Below are 20978 nucleotides of genomic sequence, written 5' to 3' on the forward strand. Positions count from 1 at the left end.
AACCTCAGGAAATTTGCTTAACTGAATGCTGTAGTCCTACGTGTAGCAGTGCAGAGTTGGGGGGAGGAAGGGGAGTTGTGGAAGTGTTAATGGATCAGAAATCAAAGTTTGCTATTAAAAAGGATAAAAATAGAAGCAAATATAAGATTTTTTTAAATTACATTTTTTCTTGTTTTCTAAAAATAGTGGTCAGAAAGAGCACAACACTTTTTTTCTCTGATTGGCAGAGAAAACATTATAGGGAGAGTGAATAGCTTTTATTTATACAAGGAATACAGCTTTCCTGGCATCCTTAGACCACTGTAAAGACAATACTATTACAATGCAAACTTAAGCATAAATTAACGTGTGTCCTGATCTCTATTTGCGGACCTGCAGGGAAGGTTAGATGTTTTACTTCACCTAGTGCTGGGATGAATCTTAAACCACAGCAGTTTCTAGAGCATCCTGCCAGTAGTTCCCTTCTGCTCTTTTAGAAAGTCAGTCAGTTCAGGCATCTTTTTGTGTAAATACTGAGCTCATAGAAATTATTACGCACAAATTGAATAATAACCATCAGTTTATTTTTGGTGTCATAGAATCATAGAATGGTTAGAGTTGGAAGGGACCTCAAAGATCACCTCGTTCCAACCCCTCTGCCATGGGCAGGGAATCCCTCCACTACACCAGGTTGCCCAAAGCCTCATCCAACCTGGCCTTGAACACTTCCAGGGATGGGGCGTCCGTAACTTCTCTGGGCAACATGTTCCACTGCCTCACAACCCTCAGAGTGAAAAATTTCTTCCTTGTATCTAATGGAAATCTACCCTCCTTCAGGTTAAAACCATTGCCCTTTGTCTTATCACTACATGCCCTTGTAAAAAGTCCTTCCCCAGCTTTCCTGTAGGCCTCCTTTAGGTACTGGAAGGCTGCTATAAGGTCACTGTGGAAAGATCACATGCGTATTCTTAAGAGAAGCTTGATGATTTAGGTGATACAAATATGCTTTAATATGGCCAAATTCAATGTGTCCATACTTCAAAGAGAAAAATTACAATTCTGTAATTACAGTACTGACAACAGGTAATTATGCAGTTCTGCAAAACAAATAGAGAAGATTTGTAAATGGGCAGATAGCAAAGTAGTAGTAGTGGGGACGTCTCAACAATGATCTAGTCTTCCAGAATATCATTGATATCTCTGATGGTGTAACACTAGGGAAGACAAGAATTTAAATAATAAGTAAGAGAAAGCTTTCTCATCTTGTTAGGGTTTGTAAAAGGATATTTTATGGGAGGAAGTTAAAGGAACCTGACTTATTTTAGTTCTGTGAAAAAGTCTCTGGGAAGATTAATGAAGTTGCTGCCCATAAGTAATACATCATGGATATAATTGAGGAGGAAGCAAAGAGCTGTTTAAGCTATAGCACAATATTGAAATAAGAACAATGGATATGAACACCCCATTGGACTCCAAGTGGAAATTAGAATGTTTCTAATCACTAGATGAATCCAATTATTGACTAACTTTCCAGTGACAATGGTAAAACTACCATAGTGGAATGAAACACAGTACATTTCTAGACCGCATCATTGCCTGCAGTAGCAGAGGAGAAAGCTTAGCAGCACGGGGGCCCCTTCTCATCAGATGTTTCCATTGTGGTATAGAACATGTCCCATACTTCTTTTAACACTCCTTGTGAACTTTACCAGTAAAAATATCCTCATTCTCCAGCCAGTCAGTGGCACCAGGTACTGGCCTGTACCCCTTGGAGTGGCCGGCTGCATCGCATGCCAGTATTTGCAAGGGATGGACCCCAGAGAAAGCTATCCTGTCTCTTGTGTCCGTCCTTCTTGTTGAAGGGGACTCACTCGGAAGGGAGCAAGCTACTGTGTGCAGCGTATGAAACCGAGTCAGATAAACTGACACCTTAATTCTTCAGGGAGTAGGATTTTAGCATAGTCAGTACTATCTGCACACAGCCATGGTCGAGTATAGATGAGTTTTTTTACCGTAGACATAATAAAAGCAAGAAGTTTGCAGCTGAAGGATTAAAGTGGGAAATAAGACATATTTTTAACACCTGTTGTAATTCAGGTTGTTCTAGCTTATCAAGGAAAGTGGTACATACTCCATCACACGGAGTCTTTACACCAGGATTGCCTGTCTCTCTAAAAAATGTGCTCTAACTCATCTATGGATTTATCGAGTTAAATACAGGAATCTCTAGACAGAATCCTCTGGCCTGTGTAATCTGGGAGGTCAGATTTACAGATCTTAATGTTCTTTTTTGGCCTTAAAACCCTATGAATCAAGTAAAAATCTGAACGCTCAAAAGCGCTGTTAATTTTTAATCTTAGCATTTTGCATTTTGCTTAGTACTAGAACAGCTCACATTATGAGGTAGCATGTTACAAAAGAAGCTATTTGAGTATTTAATTCACTGCGCTCTGAAGATGTGATTGTTACTGCAGACTGAAATGCACAGTTTTTTTAAAAAAGAAAATTAAAAATTGCTGACTCCAGAGTATAAAAGAAACCAGACTTTTTTTGGAAGGGTTCAGAAGGTGACAGTATCTCAGCTTTTCAGTTTTTTTAATCCTCCTCTTAGTACTCCAGTAATCCGTTCTAATTGGGGTGCTACTCAACAAAATTAACCTCATGTAGTGAAGAGGAGAATATGTAAAGTTCTTTAGTGTTTTAATAACAATTACCGTTGATCCTGGTTTATATCTTAATGGAATTACAGTATCTTTGGTTTTGGAGATTTTCATTAAAAATTCTTCCATGCTGAGGTATCTTGTTGTACTTGAAGGACAAAAGTTAAACTTCTTAGTAGAAAAACAAGATTTAGGCTCGATTCTTTTGTTATGGTTTGTTTGGGTTTTAGTTTTGTTGAAAGTACTGAGCATGTGTAACTTGGATTTTCAACAGTAGGAGTTGTGAATGCTTATCATTCTGTAAATTAGGCTTGTATCAGAATCTTAATTTTGACTCAGCAGACATTGCTCCTACCATGTGATCCTGCAGAATTCACGATCACCAGACAGTTAGAGAATGGCCTAGCCCGTCACGCAGAGCTTTCCTAAGCCAACTGGAAGGAGAGCACTCTCTGTGAGCTCTGTGCCTATACAGGCTGCTCTCTCTTCCAGGGCACTTAATAGCGTCAGTGAGACTAGGGGCGAGCTTGCCAAGGGGAAGATTTTCACCTCCGTTTCTGTCTGACTTGCAGTGGTGAATTTAGTATTACATGCTGTCTCCTGTTAAAAGAGCTCTGACTTTGCCGAATCTGCTTTCTGGTAATAAACCATGGGGCCATGTGGTCAGCTGCATGAGCAGCTGGAAGTCTAGGTCTGAAAACTGGATGCCATAGATTTTGCTCTTATGAGTAAACATAAAAAAACCCTACCTTTGTAACCTGTCATAATCTTTTATCTTATTTTGAGGTGATTATTCTTGAGTAAATTCTAGTAAATCTCAAATATATGCATCACTTACCAGAATGTTTTGCAGTTCAATGTTACGGTTACAGTGCACAGAATTAAAGTTTACCAAGACGATGAAAAATTGTTGTTTACAGGTGGTTGAGCTGAAGCCAGGTGGAAAAGATATTCCTGTAACCAGCGCTAACCGAATCGCGTACATCCATCTGGTGGCAGACTATAGGTTAAACAAACAAATCCGACAGCATTGCCTTGCTTTCCGTCAGGGACTGGCCAACGTTGTGAATCTTGAATGGCTTCGGATGTTTGATCAACAGGAAATACAGGTACTTCTACTTAAAACTGCAGAAAACAATTGCTTTAAACAGAAATAAATGCTATTTTTTTGCCTGTAATGTAACTGTCTGATTTCCTTCACTGTTAGGTTCTGATTTCTGGTGCCCAGGTTCCTATTAGTTTGGTTGACCTTAAATCTTTCACAAACTATTCAGGTAAGTGTATTTTACTTAAAGAAAGAAATGTGTTAAGACTGACTCAGGAATAAAAAAACTTGCTTTTTATCCTGGCTTTTGGGAAAAAAAAAAAAAAGTTGTAGGGTCGTTCTTGTTAACTTTGGTTGTAAAGTTTGGCCACACTCTCTAGGCAGACCTGAATTTCTGAAGATTGGGTAAAATTACAACCTAATTTTATAAATGGTAGGAAATATAGGTAGCAGTTTATTTTATTTGCACATTTAAATATGAAGTTATAGCTGGATAATTAGAGGGCATGTAATTCCTTTTCTAAATGGATGTTAGTAAATAGTTATATCTGGTTGCTCTGAAAATAAGTCTGCAAATGACTTTGGGATAGTTGTTTCTACCACTGTATTCAGATACTTAACCATTTCTCAGACAGCCTAAGACAGAGCTCATTTTTATTTCCTTGTGAGAAATGCAAGGTATCTTACTTCATTTTTCCCTGCATTTATCATGAATGTAATCAAAAATGTATGAAAATCAAAAATCAAAACTGATGATGTATATCATCAGTTCATATCCAGGCTTACCTCAAGGTAAGTTGATTCGTTAAATAACATCCTGAGTCTTGCAGATTTGCAAACTCCTGGAGTACAAAGGCAGTAATCCAAAGTTACTAGGTAAATGCTAAACTAAATAAAATTAATTTAAAATAAACAAATAGAATTCAGTGAAGAAAACTGCAGTTAAGCAGCTGAGGGAGATAGTAGCTGTAGGTAAGCAATGAATGAGAAACTCAAAATGAGTGATCAAAGAGATCTATAGATACTGGAAGTCAGCAGTGTTAAGTGCTGGTTATAATATTTTCCCCAAGCTTTTCAAGATTGATGCTAGATTTTCTGAAGAATTTATTTCTTACATAAAACTGTTCTACCTATAAATCATTTAAATCTCATTGTAGGTGGCTACACAGCAGACCATCCTGTAATTAAAATATTCTGGAGAGTTGTAGAAAGTTTCACTGATGAAGAGAAACGCAAACTACTCAAGTTTGTAACAAGCTGCTCTCGACCGCCTCTCCTGGGGTTTAAGGTATGTGTCTTCCTGACTTCCTGGCAAGTTTTTGTAAATAATGCAGATTACGGTGCAGGCTTTTCTTGTGTGTAGGAATTTACAATTTGAGAATAATGTTCCTCTGTGGCTTCAGAAACAGCTTCAATGTTTGCATTTGTGTGTATAAGGAGTATAGTTTTATAATATTTAATGAAATGTTGTTCTGTCCTTTTCCATTTCAACTGGAAAATTTGATAAGCTTACAAACACATTGGTTAGAGCACTTGCTCTTTGTCATGGAAGATCCTTGCTGCCATTTCATGTTACTCTGCAGAAGCAATGTTGCTAACCAGATTCAATGAGCAGGCTGAGTTAAGAATAATGTCTTTTAAATCAGGCAAGGGAGGATTTACGATATAAAAGCAGCTATTAAATTTGAACCTCTTAAAATAACCATTTGAAGCAGATGTATTGTGTTTCCTTCTAATTACTATTTATCTGCTTGTAGGGTCACAGCTCATTACCCTTTGTGTCTAAATATTTTGCTGCCATCTTTAGATTGCTGTTTACAGTGAAGCTCAAGTATGAAGAAAACTTTTGTCTGCTGCTTATAAAACTAAAGAGAGGCTGAGGCAAGTTGCAGACATTTTGAAACTAAATTCTGGGGATGTTCTACCCGTGAGTTTCAGCTGGGCTGCTAAATTCTGGCTAAGAGCTGGCCATGGACTTCATTTCCTTTAAAACATGGGAGCATTAAATGCTTTTCTGCAAGAAAATAAAAGAATAAATTGCTTCACCGCAACACCATCACTTTTGTTACAGTGGTCAACAGCATGTTTGCTCTTGTACTTTTTAGTAAAATTAATACAAAGGTGGGCTTATGTGGAACAAATATAGGCATTGCATCATCTAGATCCTTACAAGTAAGAATAAGGTGTATTACTAAACAAAATTCCAGTACATGTATTTCGTACATTTTCACATTTTAAGGTACAGTGGTACAATATTTAATTAGCAGTGGACAGTAACTGATTTCCTACATTGATTAGGTAAAATAGGTAGATGAACCTAGAAGAAATTAATGCAGGTATTGTGTAAGTCCTGAAGGTTTACTAGCTGTTTTGTAAGAACAAGTGGTGTTGAATGAACATTTTCTCATTATAGAAATACTGCAGGGACAGATACTAACACTTTATGTAGAAACAAAGAATTCAGATATAAATAATAGTCTGGAGGTGGAAACAACATATTTGGAATTTTGCACAATTTTTTCATGAATCATACTGTGAGAGTTCATTCTGGTGGGGTTTTTTAGGGTTTTTTGTTTGGTATTTTTAGCAGCATTTAAAAAAAATACTCGAAAGGCAAATGCTCAAAGAATTTATTCTCAGCTTCAGGAATTGAGTCTTTTCCTGTGACATGTCTTGGGGGTGACACATGATAAAGATGTTAGAAGTAAAAAATGAAACAAAACCCCCAACTCTTCCATACACACAACTTTAGATATCTGTAGTACTTATTGCTGATTTTCTCTTATTGAATTAAACAAAATTCATTCTAGAGTTTTCAAACTTTTGATTATTTACTTTTTTCATAAATATTGTTTTCCTCTGGAAAACAAACAAGAAGACACTCCAATATTGAAATTACAGTGGTCTCAGACACAGACCTCTGACACTTGAGTGATTTAAAATATATATAAGCATACGTGGGTTGTCATACAGTAGTATGTGGATCAGTTGCTAGCAGTGATGAAAGAAGACTCCTAGTAGCTTAAACTGCTTTTTTTTTTCAGGCTGCAGAGTGATTTTTGAAGTGGAAGAGTTGTTTCTAGTGCCACATTCTGCAGAGAAGCACAGCCCTTTTCCCTTGACTTCCATCTGTCCCCTTTGCTGCAACTTCACGTTCTCTTCCCTCTTCAATCCTTGTGTTTATTTTCCTGTTTCTTTGTAAGCAGATACAGATATGCAGCACTGCCATTGCAGCCTGTGATCATTTAAACCTTCTTTTGGTGCAATCTTCTTTAACCCTCTGTGCAGTCTCACCCTCTGCATGATCCCTTCAGCAGCTCTAGCAAGTGCTGCGTAGTGCTGTTAGCTATGTGGATGGCAACGTATCCTCCAACTTACACATCTATAATCTACGGTTCAGCTGCACTCCTGTAGGAACCTAGGAGAGGAATGAGTGCTTTCAGTCAGTAATTTGTCTGACTGTTCTGTGTGTCTGCTTAAGGAGGAAATGAATCATGTCTTAGACTCCACAAAACATACTAACTAGATCCCCTTTAACAGTAAAGAGTGTCCGGGGTGGCTAGATTTGGATATGGAGACAACGGAGATGGCTGTTTAATCACATGAATCCTATCTAGGGTATTCGTTAATTGATTTCTGCGATTGATTATTTAAAAGCCTGCAAGCATTTCTCTTAAACTCTCCAAGTCTATGTAAGTATCACTGTACAGTACTCTAGCAACAATCAGGGTTTTATAGGACAGTGGGAAGAAGAATTAGAAAACCGTAGGATGAGACCAAGATAGAACAGTGCACATCAGTCATGTAATGAGGGGAGAACTGGGAAACAATTGTGTAGAAACAAAGTAAACAGAAGTCTCCATTTGTTGTCATCCTTTTTAATTACATGGGGAGAGGAGGAAATGCAGATGTAGCTACCCAGCTTTGAGGTTGCCAGCGTGACTTTTGAAGAGGTGGAGGAAGTGAATCAAATGTCTAAAAATGTTAAGGCTGACAGTGCCTCGTTAGAAAGAAGCCAAATGTGGAAAGCTGAAGTTTGTGTGTGTACTCGTGAGATAGGCCACAACCTGAATTTAACATACTTGGCTAGGAAAAAATTAAAATGAAATAATCTTCACATTTTCAGCATGATAGCAATAAGTTAAAAGATTAATTCACTGTACAACGGGCTTGCGAGCTCAGCCACATGCAACAGTCTTGGCAACAGAGAGCTGCGTGAAAGGGCATTGCTGCTGCTTTGCTGGGCAGCACCGAGTGGCAGTTAGTTAGGTCAGTGCTTTCGTAGTGCTTGCGGTAGCATCTTGTTAACACAGATTTACCAACAAACCAGGCGTTTGCCAGGAAATGTTTGCCAGAAAAGGAAGTGGGTAGCTGGTATTGTCATCAGCAGTGATGTCTTGGTAGCATCTGACAGCGTGTTGTTTAGAGCTTTGAAGGTGAAGAGTGCAAAGCTGCAGGCGTGCTGAATATTACCGGCCAAATAACTGTCTGAATGTATTTATGTTGATGGAAGATGTTAAGACCAAGCTATTTTCAAAATTTGTTTACAGTTTTAATACGTTTACTATATTTTTCTGAGAGGAGCACAATTTCTGGTTCTCACTCTGAAATCTTCTGTATGCTTTATATCGTGGAACCTTCACGTTTTCTTACAGTTAGTGCATGTTAATTTAAGATGAGGAAATGTCTTGACATTCATAGCTTATAGATAACACAGTCTAGCTTTGCATCATTTAAAAATTTTAAACTCTCACTGCCAGGTTCAGACTCAGAATCATTTACCAAAGCTAATTAAAGTTTAATAAGTTTAATAAATGTGATTGTTATGGACAAAAAAAAAAAATATCGTTAAAGCATGGTTGAAAACTCTTAAGTTCCAATCAGGTCACATAATAAATTGATGATACTTTTGACTTCCAAACTATTGCAGTTTCCCGCTGTACAGTATTTAATTATGCAACAAATGGTGCCCTTGGCATGACATTTCAATTTAGAACTTCATTTTTCCATTTTTAAAGCTAAAGTAGGGGAATTCAATTAGCATTTTGAAAGGAACACTAAAAATGCAGCATTTTAGCCATGAAATACTTTTTAAGGCCTCCATTTGAACAATAATTTAGCTTAGAAGGTAATTGACCTTCTGCCTTTGCAGCTGGGATTTTTTTCCCCAGTTTCTAAAATCAGAACTGTTTTATTTCAGGCAAGCATTTGATAAAATGAATACTTTCTTGCCAGCAAAATCTATGCTTTAGAGTTAACAAATAAATATCTTTTTCACTATACTCTTTCTCAGAAGAAAAAAAAAATCACATTTTACTAAAACAATTAAATATTACATACAAAATGTCTTAAAAATCTGTTCCTCAGATCAATAGTTATCGTATCGGAAGAATAGTCAGGGTTTGACAATTTTATGTCATTACAGAGTCACCACGCACATCGATATCATCTCAGTAACAGCTGAGTGACTTGTTAATCACTCTGTGAAGCAACACCAAGCATAATTGCTTTATATAAAGTTAGACCTTTATTTGGAGAATACAAAGTACCTCTTGATTCAGTGTTCTGGATCATGGTAGTGTAAATACGTGCTTAATCTTACATAGGAACAGATCCACTGAAATCATTAGTACTGTTTGTCTTGAAATTCATAAATTGTTAGCTTGCTGGAAGATTAGTTTAGACAGAAATGCCTTTAGGGCAAGAAATGCTTTTAGCATTGTGTCAGACAATTAATTTTAACAAAGAAATTATAATTGTATATTATGTATATCCATATTGTAATATATTTCCTTATATTGTATATAAGGAAAATGATACCTTGATACTCATCCACTTGAAGAATTTATTTTATATATCTAGGGTATGCTAACAAACTAAAGCTCTAGAAAGAAAACCCTGAAATGGTATGTTTGATCATTGGTTGGTTGGTTGGTTTGGTTTTTTTAATGTCACAGAAAGAAACTGATGTAGTACTACAACTTTATCAAATGTATTCTTAGATTTGGTCCTTCATTCATCCTCTTTCTCCTCAGAGCACCACTTTAACAAGTAAATGCTCGTGTAGAATTTGTGCATAAAATTGGAATACTTTTAAACTCTAGGAGAAGAAAGTTGTAACTGGCAAAGCACATTGCTTCGTTGCCTAGAGCAAAATTGCCTTCGCTGTACGTCATTGCGACAGATTTTAATCTGATTATTTATTTGCTAGAAATGTGTGCCAGCTATTACAGAGTAGGTTTTGGCTTATATGTTATTTTTGATACCATTTTTCCTGTTGCGTTTTTCAGGAGTTATATCCTGCATTTTGCATTCACAATGGAGGATCTGACTTAGACAGGCTGCCTACTGCCAGTACCTGCATGAACTTGCTGAAGCTTCCTGAGTTTTATGATGAAAATCTTATGCGAAGCAAACTTCTTTATGCCATTGAATGTGCTGCTGGATTTGAACTAAGCTGAGTCGAACTGATGCGTATTTGGATGACCTGCAGAGGAACTAACCAGTGCCTACTCTATAAGCAGCACCCGTACCCAAGCAGTTTTAAGGGAATTCTGTCTAGATTTCTGCAGCTCTTGTGTCTTATCAAATGCCCTCAACTAGATTTCATTTTCAAACACAATTTCTTAGTTAGCTTTCATTAATTAATATTACATTGACACTGCTTTCTGATTCAAAACAATGAATGCTGTGTGCAGTGTGGCTGTTTTCTGTGTTTATGTGAAGAAAGCACCTTTAAAGATCAGTGACATCTCAGTGAAATTAACCAAAGATGAAGCTTTGGCTTTGTGCTGTTCAAACATAAATAATTTCACAAACTGGCAATAAATTGTGTACCATACAGCTCATTGGGATGAGACAGGGCTAACATCCTATAATTAATGTTTTAGATGGAAGTGAAGCAAATGTTTGCAGATATCCCAGAACTGAGAGGACAAAAACGCTCATTGCCGATAACCTAACATCTTTACTTACGTTGTAGAACTGTTTACAGATCATAGTTGTTGCAGAATTGATTTAGTTTTATACTACCTTCCCTCAAGATGGTAGGCACTGAGATAAAACGTTTATAATACTCTATTTGTGCTTTCTGAAATACCTTGGAGAAACCGGATTAGCATTATTTTAAGTTCAACCTTTGGCTGCATCATTATCACTTGAATATTGTTGTGAATGGATGTGACTATCCATGTTTTCTCTGTTCTGTTTCTGTCATTTGTGCCTGTACAGATATTTTTTTTTTAATGTATCAGACTCCTGTTGCATACACAGTACATACAAAAGTCATCACTTTGGAAAAATATACATGTAACAACTATTAAAATTATTTGAACCAAAGTTATCAGGCTTTATCTTTTGTATTTGAAGCCTGTGGTGTTCACATTCCTATTCCCTATCATTTCTTTCCATCTGGAATACCATATCTGTGCTGTAGACACTAGTCAAATTCATTATTATTTTGTGATTAAACAGCTTTTATGTCCATCTGCCTGCAGTATTTCTGTTAAGAAAAGTAGGTGGGAATATGCTGCTTCTTATAATTTGATATCTGGGAAGAAAATTGCTTTCATATGGAAGGCACTGATCCGCTAGTAGTATAGGCACATGGTTGGGTAGTAGTATGTAAACTGCAGTCAATTGAAAAAAGGCATTATAGTTAAAACTATAAGATTCATAAGTACATCCCTCTGAACTTTAGTTTTATTTTTTAAACCATCAAAATTTACAATCAAATTTGTATTCATCTCTTATGCAAAAAAATATTTTGCTGTTACTGGAAACTGTTGGATTTCGTATTTAATAAGCAGTAACCAGCAATATCCTTTTAAATGTGGGGAAACTGAGTGATTTTAAGATGTTTACTGGTAACCATATAAAAATGTATAATTTCTTAATTTGAGTAATAAATGAAGTGTTAAAATACTGTTTGTAGTCTTGATGTACAGAAATAAAATGATTGGTTTTCTTTTTGGTTTTGCTTTAGGCTTTTTATTTACGTTAAATGTGACATACCCAACCTATTGTTTATCCCAAAATTCTTTTCTTGTATATTTTTCTACATAAATTATGGAACTTGTAAAGAAGTTGAAAAAGAGATCAGTAATAGTGGAACTGCCTCCTCCTAATCACAAAACCTGAACACTTCTTTTAGATAGCATTATTTATTTTAGAACCTAATGCTTTAAATATTTTGAAATTATTTTTAAATTCCATTGTTTTGCTACATTGGGTAGTGTTGTATCTGTCTTTTGTAAAATTAAAGTTTCTATGAAATATTCGTATTGTAAAGATTGTGTTGGAGTCGTGCCAAGTAATCATGGCTGGTAATGTACACTTTCTGCTTTCGGAAGAGGAGACGGTGCACACTATTCCTGCCTGTTACCGTGAATGCAAGTTCCACAGAGAGAGTAGGCTGGGGGGAAGCGTGAGTAGCAGACAGGTGTAGTCATGTAATTGCAAGAATCACACGGTTGCAGAAGACTTCAGTAGGGAAATTGAGTTTGCTGAAAAATACTCTGACTTTTTATTTCTTCAGTATGTAGTACTTTGTGATCCTGTTTTGTATATACTGTCCGTGAAGTATGAAATTCTGACATGCTCAAGTCGGTGGGATTGTAGCCTGGATTTCATCCTGCAGGTAGTCAGCTAAGATCTGTGCAGCAGCAGCTTGCACCACCTTCAGTATCCAGCCTGCAATAAGAAGAGGGGAGGGCTTTCAGTTCTGACGGACAACTGTTTTTCTATAGTTGGGACGAAGCACGAGCCCCTGCTTTTCAATGATCTATTGCTGGATATTTTAAGGAACAGGAGATAAAGGTATGAGAAATAATATAGGTGTAGTTAGTCATGTCCTGAGGAGCTAGGTGGTCTAAATGATCTCTCGTAGCTCTTACGTAGCAAGAATTATTTATAGATGAAAATGGATTTTCTGTTTTTTAAAAGAAGAGTGAAGCTCCCAGAGTTTAGGTAGGCAGAGGCAGGAAGCACTTTGCATGCAAGGAACCTGAAATATTATTGTAGGTTTTGATCATCAGAATTATGGCAGTAATAATTATGGGCTTGGAGTTGTTTTCTGTGCAAGACAACCCTTCATTAAAGTCAATTTCTGTACTTCAGTGTTTTGTCCTCCTAGTTCAGTACTTGCTTTTTGAAAAATGACAACATTTTCTGTTCCATTTTTGTTTTCAAATAATTTTTGTTTTATAATTCTTTAACCTGTTTTAAAAACACTTTTGTCAAGGTTTATGATGGAAAAGGTCGCATATTCTTCATCTCTGCAGAGTTAAAAGGCATAAAAGTGAAATAAAAAAATAAAATTAGCACTTGGTCTGTTTATCTTGGTGAGAATTTTTCTACCTGTGGGTTCAGTCCTACTAGCTGGATTGAAAAAAAACAACCAACAAAACAGAAATGATTGGCCTTGTTCCTTAATCTCAGTTGTCTTCCATCATGGTCCTGAAAGCCAAACCTGTATAGATTTCACAAAACTTGCTCGTGATTTCTAGGGAGAATTCATGTCTACAAAGCAGGAAGGGTTTGACTCCAGCTTCATACGTAAACACTGAGCTGACAGAAGTTTGATTTGAACAACAAGGCTATCTTCAGTTATTGTCGTGTGGGGTGCACCATAATTTAAAAAAAATGAGCTTTCCGATGCTATTAGTAGCAATGTGGACAGGTTTTTTGGCATCGCTTGAGTAATCTAGCGCAAACATCCTAATGTGATCTATGAAGGGGTTTGGAATTCAAAGAGAACACTTTAAGGAGTGCAGTGAGCTCATGCTAAATTTAAGTGTAAATCAAAAACTATTTGTTAAATGCCAGTGAGACAGCACATACTCTTTTCAATAATGAAAAAAACAGTACAGCACAGAAACAAAAAGGAAATGAGAGCTGGTTTTCTTGGAATGTTTTGTTGGAGCTGTATTTTTTTTTTAATTTATAATTATATGCAAAAACTTTAAAACATTTGCTCATATACATGAATCTGTGTTAATAATGGTTTGTGATGTAAATGCTTGTTACTATTTTTTTTCACAATGCTTTGGCTGTCAGTGAAGGAGAGAAGAAATGAACATGGTCTGTAAAACTGATCAGGATATCTATATTTTTATTGACTTCTGCTTTTGTGAATAAAATAATTTGAGTTTTCTTGAAACTTTGCAGAAACACTCCTTTCATTTTTTTTCAGCAAATTTGGTATTCTCTTGCTAAAGATTTATAGTACTGAATAGGTTCTAAAAGGGAAGTTAATATTAGCTGTTGGCTGATCTAGAAGTTACCGCTGCTTCTGGATGATCTGTAACCAGTTTTCGAGCTGTGGAGTTCCCAGTGTCAGTCAAAGTGCAGCTAAAAGGTTTAGCTTTGTTTCAGTGTGTCTTTCAAACAACGTAGCTAACATCACTGATGTGCTTTGAGAAACATCTTCATAATCTTTGGAAAGAACAGAACTCCCTCCTTGGATAAAAATATATGAGAAGCTGTATTTCATAGTGAAGAGTGCTACTCTGTCAGCAAACACATACAAAACCATCTCTTTCAGCTGCTTCTGCAATTTTAGCAAATACGTGGGTGCTTCTGAAGGTGTAAATTTTTTTTTATCTCCTTTGGTAATTACAATTATCTGCTTCCCTTTGCTTTTCTATTATTTTCTTTGCTAAATATGCTTTTTAGTTCCACGATAGCGTTTATAAAGTTAGTATTGTGCATATTAATTTTGGAATACTTACAAATAGCACCCTATATTCTTCAGCTTATTGCTAAAAATGTGGTAAAAAGAAAATGACAGAAAACTCCTCTTGTAGGGCACTTCATAACTCATGGCATGAATAGAACACAAATGCCCCGACACCTTGCCCATTTCCCAGTATGTATCTGGTAGTTTGGAAAACACATAAAATTTCTGATTGTGTAGAGACAAGACAAGGCAAAAAGTGATTGTGAAGTTACATCCGTTGAACCCGTTTCAAAGAACACAAAATGGTTGAGGTCAGCAGGAATGTCTGGAGATCACCTAGTCCAACCCTGGGCTCAAAGCAGGGCTGCCTAGAGCAGGTTGCTCAGGACCTTGCCCCATGGAGTTTTGAATGTCTCCATGGACAGACACTCCACCACCTCTCTGGGCAACCTGTTCCGGTGTTAAGTACATTTTTAATCGGGTGTAAACACTTTCTTGTATACCAGTTTGTGCTCGTTGCCTCTTGCCCAGTCACTGGGCAGTACTAAGAGGAATCTGAGCCTTCTCCAGGCTGAACCACCCCAGCTCTCTCAGCCTCTCCTTGCATGACAGGTGCTCCAAAACCATAATCCTGTTTGTGACCCTGCACTGGACTCTGTCCAGCAAGTCCATCTTTAGTACTGGAGAGTCTAGAACTGGTCCCAGCACTCCAGATGTTCCTCACCAGTGCTAAACAAAGAATCATCTCCCTCAGCCTGCTGGCAGGCAATGCTCTTCCTAATGGAGCCCAGGATGCTGTTGGCTGCCTTTGTAGCAAGGGCACCTTGCTGGCTCATCTTCCACTTCCCCACCAGAAACCCCAGGTCGTTTTCTACTAAGCTGCTTTCAGCCGATGGGCCACCAGCCTTGTACTGCTGCATGGGTTTACTCCTCTCCAGTTGCAGAACTCCAAACAGATGAGTACTGAAGTTTTGATACTTATTTATTCATTTCACAACTTTCTTCTTTACTGGGCTGTTAAGTTGCTGTAGAAGATGTTTCACTTTTCATTTTTGCTATTATGAGATGGTACTATTTTGAGAACAAAGCTCTCAGCTCAGCTTTGCTCCATCTCACTCTGTGTCAGTGATCCATTCACATGCACTATATGTCTTAGAAGAACTGCAAATTTTGAGGTACGTGGAAATTCATTCCAAGAATAATGCTGTCATGTCTTTGCAATAAAGACTTAAAGTAGAGAATTTATCTCAGAAAAAATAGAAGGCATTCAACTCTCATTCTGTGTAGACAGGAACTTGTCATCCCCATGCAGGTGACTTGGTAAGACCCAAGTAAACAATTCACAGCACCAACAACTGTTTCAACAGATTTTTCCCCACATTTAACTACTCATAATATGTATCAAATGTGATCTTGTTTCCTGTGCAGATTATGAATAAAACCTGCTGTCTACAGTTAAATTTAATGTCCCTTGTAAGCATCCCGTATAATGTACGTTTATTATTACTCTAGTAAATGAGTAGAGAAAATACAGGAAATTTCAAGACGTACAAGTACATAGAGAAAAATCTAGACAGTGCAAACCCACCTGGTGCTTAGGAGGGTGTCTAATTTCAACGCGGTAAAAGTACATTTTGAAGTTGTGCTGACACAGCAAGTTGACTTGAGGATTTGCAGACTTCAGAATGAAGTCTGGACATTATCTTGGACGTTGACTTGTACTGTCATGCTACCTTTGACTCCCATCAGATGTAAACTCCTACAACATTAATTTCTCTCTGACTTCCTTGTTCAGTGAACACAGTGGCATCTTCAAAATACCTTTAATGGAATTTTATTTGACTGAGGACTGAGTATACTACACTGCTCCTCGTAGGATGCCTGTAGATGTCTGTAATAGTTGGTAAATGGCACTTACCAGATAAAGTTTGGATTTAAGATTTTGTGGCTTTGCTGTTTCCACTTCCAGTGCTGCTTTGTCTTTTCAAGGATTTTGCAAATCTGTTATAAACTACAAAATAATACTCAGTAAAAACTGAGGTGCCAGTTATTTTCTCAACTTTTTATAGATACACCACTAAGTACTCGTACAAAAGCTGTAAGACTAATGCTAAATGTTGAATTATCTCAATGTGTATTCTCTTCTTTCAAAGGTGTAATTTGTTGGACAAACTCCTGTAATTTGGCTGTCTTCTACAAAGGCTGGGCAGCCCAGTGCTACGTGCAGTCCAGCAAAGCACATCGGGCAGTCAAACAGGAGAAACATGCGAATTCCGACCGGAACCAAAGGGACTGCTTGTACATAAAGGTATGCACCGATGTTCTACAGGCTTGATTTCATGTTGACAAGGGGTGAACTTTTCTTCTGTGATGGTTAAATCCTTGCTACATTTTATTGCCAGAAGAGTTGCTTTCCAGTCTGGGACTAAGTTTACCTGTCCACAGCTCTGTAGAAAACATCCACTCTGTTTGCTGTGTTTGTTAATGTATTTATAGGAGCAGCTTGCTCAAGTCTCCTACTATATTTAAGATCATTCTTTTCGGCGTTCCCAGAGCAGCTGTTAGTTCATTCTGTGTAACGTTTTTGCATTATATCTATTTTATTCTCTGTTTATAGTTACACATAGCTCTTGATTGCTGAAGAAGGAAACAGGCATTCACCAGATGGTGTTATTTCAGATCGTCTTGCTACTTCTGCTTACCCAAATGTTAGATCCAGGAAAAGCATCTCTCATCAGTTGCTATGTAGTTTTGCTGCATGTTGTCTAACACACCTTCCGAAGAAATTGGTTCCTTCTACCCCTTGTATCTTTAATTAGGAATAATTCTTTTCATTACAGCTCTGCTTATTGGTTTTCCCCTCTGCACTTTCAGGCAAACAGCAGCAGAGCTCAAAGTTCTGCAGAGGTATTTTACATCTACTTAGATCTATCTGGCTATTGATGAAAAAGGACATAAAGAATTAACTAATATTTGACGTCACCATACGGATAAGAAAGCGTATCCCTGATCAAGTTAATGAACGGAAGCTGCTAATGAAAAGCTCAGGGTTTTGGTTACCAAGGAGAGTCCAGTTAACTTGCAGCCTCTCGATTACCTGAAAAGCTGTGTAGGAATGAAAACCGAGATTGTGCTCAGCAGAAAAACTCCGGACAATGCTAATGAAAATTGGTTATTTTGTGCTTTTAATGCTTCTACTTAAAGTTTGAAACATTAGGTGTATTGCCCATATGTCAAGTCTAATTGTTTCTGATAAGCTATCAGCAAAAAGTTAATGCTTATATTTAATTAAGTGGCACTTTCCAGAATTACTTTGCCAGTAGTACTATAATTAAATGATGTGAGAACAGTCTTTGATACATATGCTCATATTCTTTGCTAATACCAAAAATAGAATCTGTAAATCTGTAAATAGAAAAACTGGATGCATTAAGCAGCAGGCCAGAGCAGCAGGCCGGCAAGGTTACAGCCATTACCACATCAAAGGGACTAATATTAATATATCTCTAATGCAGCATTTTTAAGCATTTTTTGTGTTCTGATTTCATAATTGACCTCCATAAGTCAAAAAAAAAAAAAAGATTAAAAAAAGAATCTGGGGACTATGCGAATTGCTAATACTCCTGGAATGCTGCCACATTATTTCCATCATTAGGTTATAGCTACCAGTTACGCCTGAATTCATCTCACTTAACTTCAGCTGTCTGTAAGGTGGATGTTGAGGCACTTCCAATGAAAGAGAGGCAGTTCGTTCTTTCTTTACTAAAATACATCTCCAAAGTGGGTGGAATAAATCGTGCCCTGCAGGTGCCCACTCCTTCTCTCTCTCTCCGTAGTCACAGACTTTAAACTCGATGCCTAACTTTTAGGCAGCTGAAGTTGGTCGAAGTGAAACCTGACCCTTCCCTCATGTTCCTAGGTGAGAGTTGAAAATTTTTAAACAATGAAGATCCTTCGATAACAGAGTTTATTCTGACTTACGACTCAGCACTTGGATACCAGCCCGGGTCTGCCTGGATCTTTGACACCAGCTTCGACAGACCCACCAGTCTTTATCAGCTTTTGTTACTGGAATGTTGATCCTCTGCCAGCCAATGTCAAATTTAATGCTCTCTAACACAATATTCCAGGCTTTTGCTGCAAGCAGCTAGCCATAAAAACAGAGAACACTTTTACTTTACACTTTTGCAAATACCTTTGGAGAAAGTTTTCTGAATCTGAAAGCTTTTCTGGTTTATTAGTCTTGTAAGCAGATCTAATTAAACATGTTACCTCTTTCTATGAGCCCTGCCTCTAAATCTTTCCCATGACATTACCTCTGATGAGGAGAAAGGTGGTTTTGGCTCTTTACCGTATGCAGTTCCCTCTTTAGTTTATCTGCATTTATTTTTTACACAGAGACTGCAAGGTCCTTCTGTTGCATGGAAAACACTCACACGGGCAGTTCTCATGGCATCTAAATATGATTAATGTGAAAGCTTACAAATAATTCTGAGAAATCTTAACTGAAATGAGTGTGACAATATACAGATCAAATTGAACTACAGGTCAGAATAATTTTAATTAATTCTTGGGGAACTAGTCTGTCCTGTCCTGTGGGACTTGAACTATGTAATTTGAATGAGGGAAAGGTGAGTAAAAAGGTGGTTCAGCAGTACCCGACTATAGTTACAAACATTGTTTATCAGAGTGCTACTCTTGAAAACAAAATAATCATAGGCACAATACCTATTTTGAGCTTTGGGTGATCTGGAAGAAGCAGAGACTTCGCCTGAACACCTACAGATCGGATGACATTTGCCCAAAAACTGCGCTGACCTGAAGAGCGGAAGGGGTAAGAGGTGGGTGTGCTGCCATGCTGGGCTGAGGCAGCAGGTGCACTGGGCAGAGCAGCGTGAAAGCAGCATTGCCTTCGTTGCTTGCCAGCAGGAAAGGTTGTTCTGATCAGGAAAACAAGCAGAAGCCAGGAAAACAAGGCCACGAATGTGTATGTTTTCAAAACTGCTCTTGAATTTATGCTTTTCTGTTTCTCTGTGAAATTCAACAGGAAGCTGAGCAAAAGGGATAAAGCCATCACTGTGCATGTGTTTGTCCGGTTAGTCTTGTGCTCCCAACATGACTGTTAACACGTAACCCACTTCTCTGCATGAAAAAAATATGTAGGGTTAAACCTCATCAAGATGACTTCTGATGGAGTGCTTGGTCATTTACCAACAGGGGCAGCTTGGACCACAGGTGGGAAGCAGAGACTTCTTCTGTGGGAGGACCTGAGCAGTCTGATGGATACTGTGTTAGAGGGAACCTCAGCCTGAAGCATCTGGAGTTCTTTCTCTCTGCTCTTAAGACCTTGAGATACAAATAGGATCCTGTAGTTCCATACGGAATTGTGCTTTTTTGCCACTGTTGTTCCACTTGTGTGGATAAATAGAAGATTTTATGGTCAGCATCCATCATGGCATAACTTTAACATAAAATCTTCTCTGTAAACAATTAAAGCAAAGTAACTGCCTCGTGCTGCTTCTAGCGTGTTCAACAGGTGAGATTTTTAACAGGCTGAAGACTTTTCATACTTTGTTCTCAGCTGTCATCGGTTATGAAAGGTTGAGGAAAAAACTCTTCATATCAAGAAGTGTTTAAAGCATCAAATCAAATTTTTATATCATCTCCCAAACTGCACAGTGCTGACCCGCTGCTTGCCTTTGCACCCTGGGCTGGGAATCCTCTGGGATTTACAACCACACCTTTTAGAAAGAGCCAGTCTAACCTACTAGTTTGGTGTTTGTTTGTGGTTTTTTTTCATGGTTTTGTTCTTTTTTTTTCCTCAAGTGGACCAACAACTTGGACTTCACAGCTACTTGCTGATGAGAAACTAGTAACAGTGCTAGGTGTCTCTCTGATCTAATTTTAAAGACTTGTTTCCGTGACCACCATTTAACACCAAATCTCATGGAACGATATTTCTTTTGACGCTTGTATTTCCCCCAAAGCATCAAGCCCGTACTTTTCTTAGGGTTGCCCTACTACTCGCCTTGAGGATTTGTGTTAGGTTCTGCTCTTATTCCAAGTTTGCTTTTTTCTTTTTGAACTGACCCCACTCCCGCATAAACACCTCCAAAGGAATGAGTCGCCTTTCAACTGACTTTATTTGGGAGCAGGCGTTAGGTGTGGGAACTCCGTAATCTCACCTTGGCGATCCATAAACCAACGCCTCCTCCCACTTTTTAAATAAAGGGCAAGAAATAGAATTTCACAGCAATTTAAATCATGGATAAAGTCCAAGTTTTCAAAGTAGAATAACAGCTTGGCTGCTTGTACTTCCCGCTCAGTCATGACACTCAGAGCACCACACATTGGCACCCGGGAGGGGCTGCGTGACCCCCGGGGAAACCGAGCGGCACTCGGGGCGCGAAGCCCCGCCCCGCCCCGGTCCCCGCCCCCGGTCCCCGCCCCCGCTCCCGCCCCGCTCCCGCCCCGCTGCAGGGCCGCCAGCCGCCGGCAGGGGGCGGGCTCCGCCCGCGCGGCGGGCGGGCCGGGCCGCGGCGGGGCAGCGCGCCGTTCGAGAAACTTCCGGAAACAGCCGGGCGGAAGTGACGTCGCGCGCCGACGGAGCTTCCTG

General features: G+C 38.3%; 1 protein-coding gene across 1 annotated transcript in view; it reads left to right on the forward strand.

Annotated features, from left to right (window-relative positions):
- Window positions 1-11276, forward strand: part of UBE3C (ubiquitin protein ligase E3C) — a 71763-nt gene extending 60487 nt beyond the window's left edge. Inside the window, exons 20-23 of the mRNA XM_009977527.2 lie at window positions 3560-3748; window positions 3847-3913; window positions 4842-4972; window positions 9975-11276. Of these exons, the coding sequence (XP_009975829.1) occupies window positions 3560-3748; window positions 3847-3913; window positions 4842-4972; window positions 9975-10145 (558 nt within the window). The 3' untranslated portion in view covers window positions 10146-11276. The remainder of the gene's footprint in view (window positions 1-3559; window positions 3749-3846; window positions 3914-4841; window positions 4973-9974) is intronic.
- Window positions 11277-20978: the final 9702 nt, after the last annotated feature.

Source organism: Tauraco erythrolophus, chromosome 7 (assembly GCF_009769465.1).
Source record: "Tauraco erythrolophus isolate bTauEry1 chromosome 7, bTauEry1.pri, whole genome shotgun sequence".
In the NCBI taxonomy this organism is placed as follows: domain Eukaryota; kingdom Metazoa; phylum Chordata; class Aves; order Musophagiformes; family Musophagidae; genus Tauraco; species Tauraco erythrolophus.